Source organism: Arachis ipaensis, chromosome B03, assembly GCF_000816755.2.
Source record: "Arachis ipaensis cultivar K30076 chromosome B03, Araip1.1, whole genome shotgun sequence".
In the NCBI taxonomy this organism is placed as follows: domain Eukaryota; kingdom Viridiplantae; phylum Streptophyta; class Magnoliopsida; order Fabales; family Fabaceae; genus Arachis; species Arachis ipaensis.
Genome location: NC_029787.2, coordinates 121464951 through 121466714, shown reverse-complemented (window position 1 = coordinate 121466714; position 1764 = coordinate 121464951). Strand labels below are relative to the sequence as shown.

Genomic DNA, 1764 nt, shown 5'->3' with positions numbered 1-1764 from the left:
CTCCAAATTCTGTTCCTTCGCATCCTTGATTGAAATTTCTGGTGAAAGAATCTAGTGTTCTGATCTCCTTCTTTTAGCCACTTGACTCTAGATTTTTCTCGCCAATAGCTCTCTTCTTTCAAATATGCCAGCTCCAACTTCTCCTCCAAACTGGTAACCTCCTCTCCCCATTGATTCCAGCCACCCGCAACTCCTCTAGTTTAGCTTGAAGGTCCTCAATTTCTTTCCGAGAGTTTGCTTTGTGAGTTTTCTTCCATTGAACTAGTCTATGTCTACAAACTTTCAACTTTTGGGCCAAGGAGAACATAGCCGAGCCTACAACTTCCATTCTTCACACTTCACTGACAATTCTCTTGACATCCTCTTCTCCACACCAACGTTCCTGGTATTTAAACCACCTTTTACTATGCCAGGATTGAGGTTTGGTTTCCATCAAAATTGGAGCATGATCCGAGCCTGACTCTGTGAGCCTGTGCACCACTGCATTCGGAAACTTCAACTTCCATTCCATCCCAACTAAATAGCGGTCAAGCCTCTCCTTCACCAAATTCTCTCCTTGTCTTCGATTTGTCCACGTGAAAGGGCGCCCCACCATTCCAATATCCACTAATTCGTTACTGTCAATAAAATTAGTGAATGTTGCAATGGTGGTTGCTGATTTTTGGCCTCCACCCTCTTTTTCTGCTTGGCTTGTTATAGCATTAAAATCGCCTGCTATTACCACTTTTCCTTCCAGGTGTTGGCTCATTGTTGTAAGCTCCTCAAACTGTAAGGATCGAATTTGTTCCGAACAACTCAAATGGACACCAATAAACGCCTATACCTCACTGCTTCCGACTTCCTTAATTTCGGCTGCCACAAAGAATTCTCCACTGCTAATAATTTGAACACTGATGTTGTCCTTCCAAGCTAGCACAAGTCCTCCTGCCACTCCTGTCGGATTAACAATATGCCAGTTTTCGTAGCCGCATACCCGAAGTTTTGCTTCCACCTGTTGAGATTGGTTCTTTGTTTCACTTATAAACACAATCTCGGGGGAGTGAGATTTACAAATCACTTTTAAGGTGTGAATTGTCAGGGGTCTCCCCAAACCCCGACAATTCCAAACTATAGTTCTCATGGCGCCTTGGGTGCCATTTGTAGGCTGGCACCCTCCACCATCTGTTTAACTGCATTTTCATCCTCTGTTCTTGCTTTCTTTGTAGATCCTTCAGCTATACCACTCATCAACCTTTTTTTGGGTTCACTTTTAGTATCTGACTCTGCAGCACCTTGTCTTACTAAACTTTTCCACTTCGTACCTTTCTCTGTGGTGAGACACTGCACAATAGCGAATTGCATAAGCTGCCCTTCATCCTCCTTGGTATTGGACTGACCAGCTATGATAACTTCCATGCATTCTGTTCTAGAATTGGCTGATTGAGGTAACTCAGGTGCTGTCCTGTTACCAGTGTCTTGTGGTTTCAAACTTTGTTTCCCTTCTTACATTGACATCCCTGCAAATTCTTCTAATAAGCAGTTTAAGACCGATTCTTTCTTACGTTGAGTGGTCTTATTCTGATTTTGGGTTGAGTTGTTGAATGTTCTTTCTTCTTCGGAGTAGATTCGCGTTCCCACTTGGCTGGCTTTAACCCATTCGCCAATGTCATCCTCTTTTACCATATCACTCTCTGTGTCCTTCAGCAGATCATGGCGGTTTTTCACCTCGTGCCCCAATTTTGCGCAATAGGTACAGAACTTTTCAAGTCTCTCATAGCGCAGTGC

General features: G+C 43.5%; 1 protein-coding gene across 1 annotated transcript; it reads right to left on the bottom strand.

Moving 5' to 3' along the window:
- Positions 332–748, bottom strand: LOC110269525. The gene has a single exon (XM_021117420.1). It carries the CDS (start codon positions 746–748, stop codon positions 332–334), a length of 417 nt encoding a protein of 138 aa, XP_020973079.1.

What these genes read in the sequence shown, in the direction of transcription:
- LOC110269525 (XM_021117420.1), bottom strand. Translation starts at nt 748, where the DNA reads ATGAGCCAACACCTGGAAGGAAAAGTGGTAATAGCAGGCGATTTTAAT.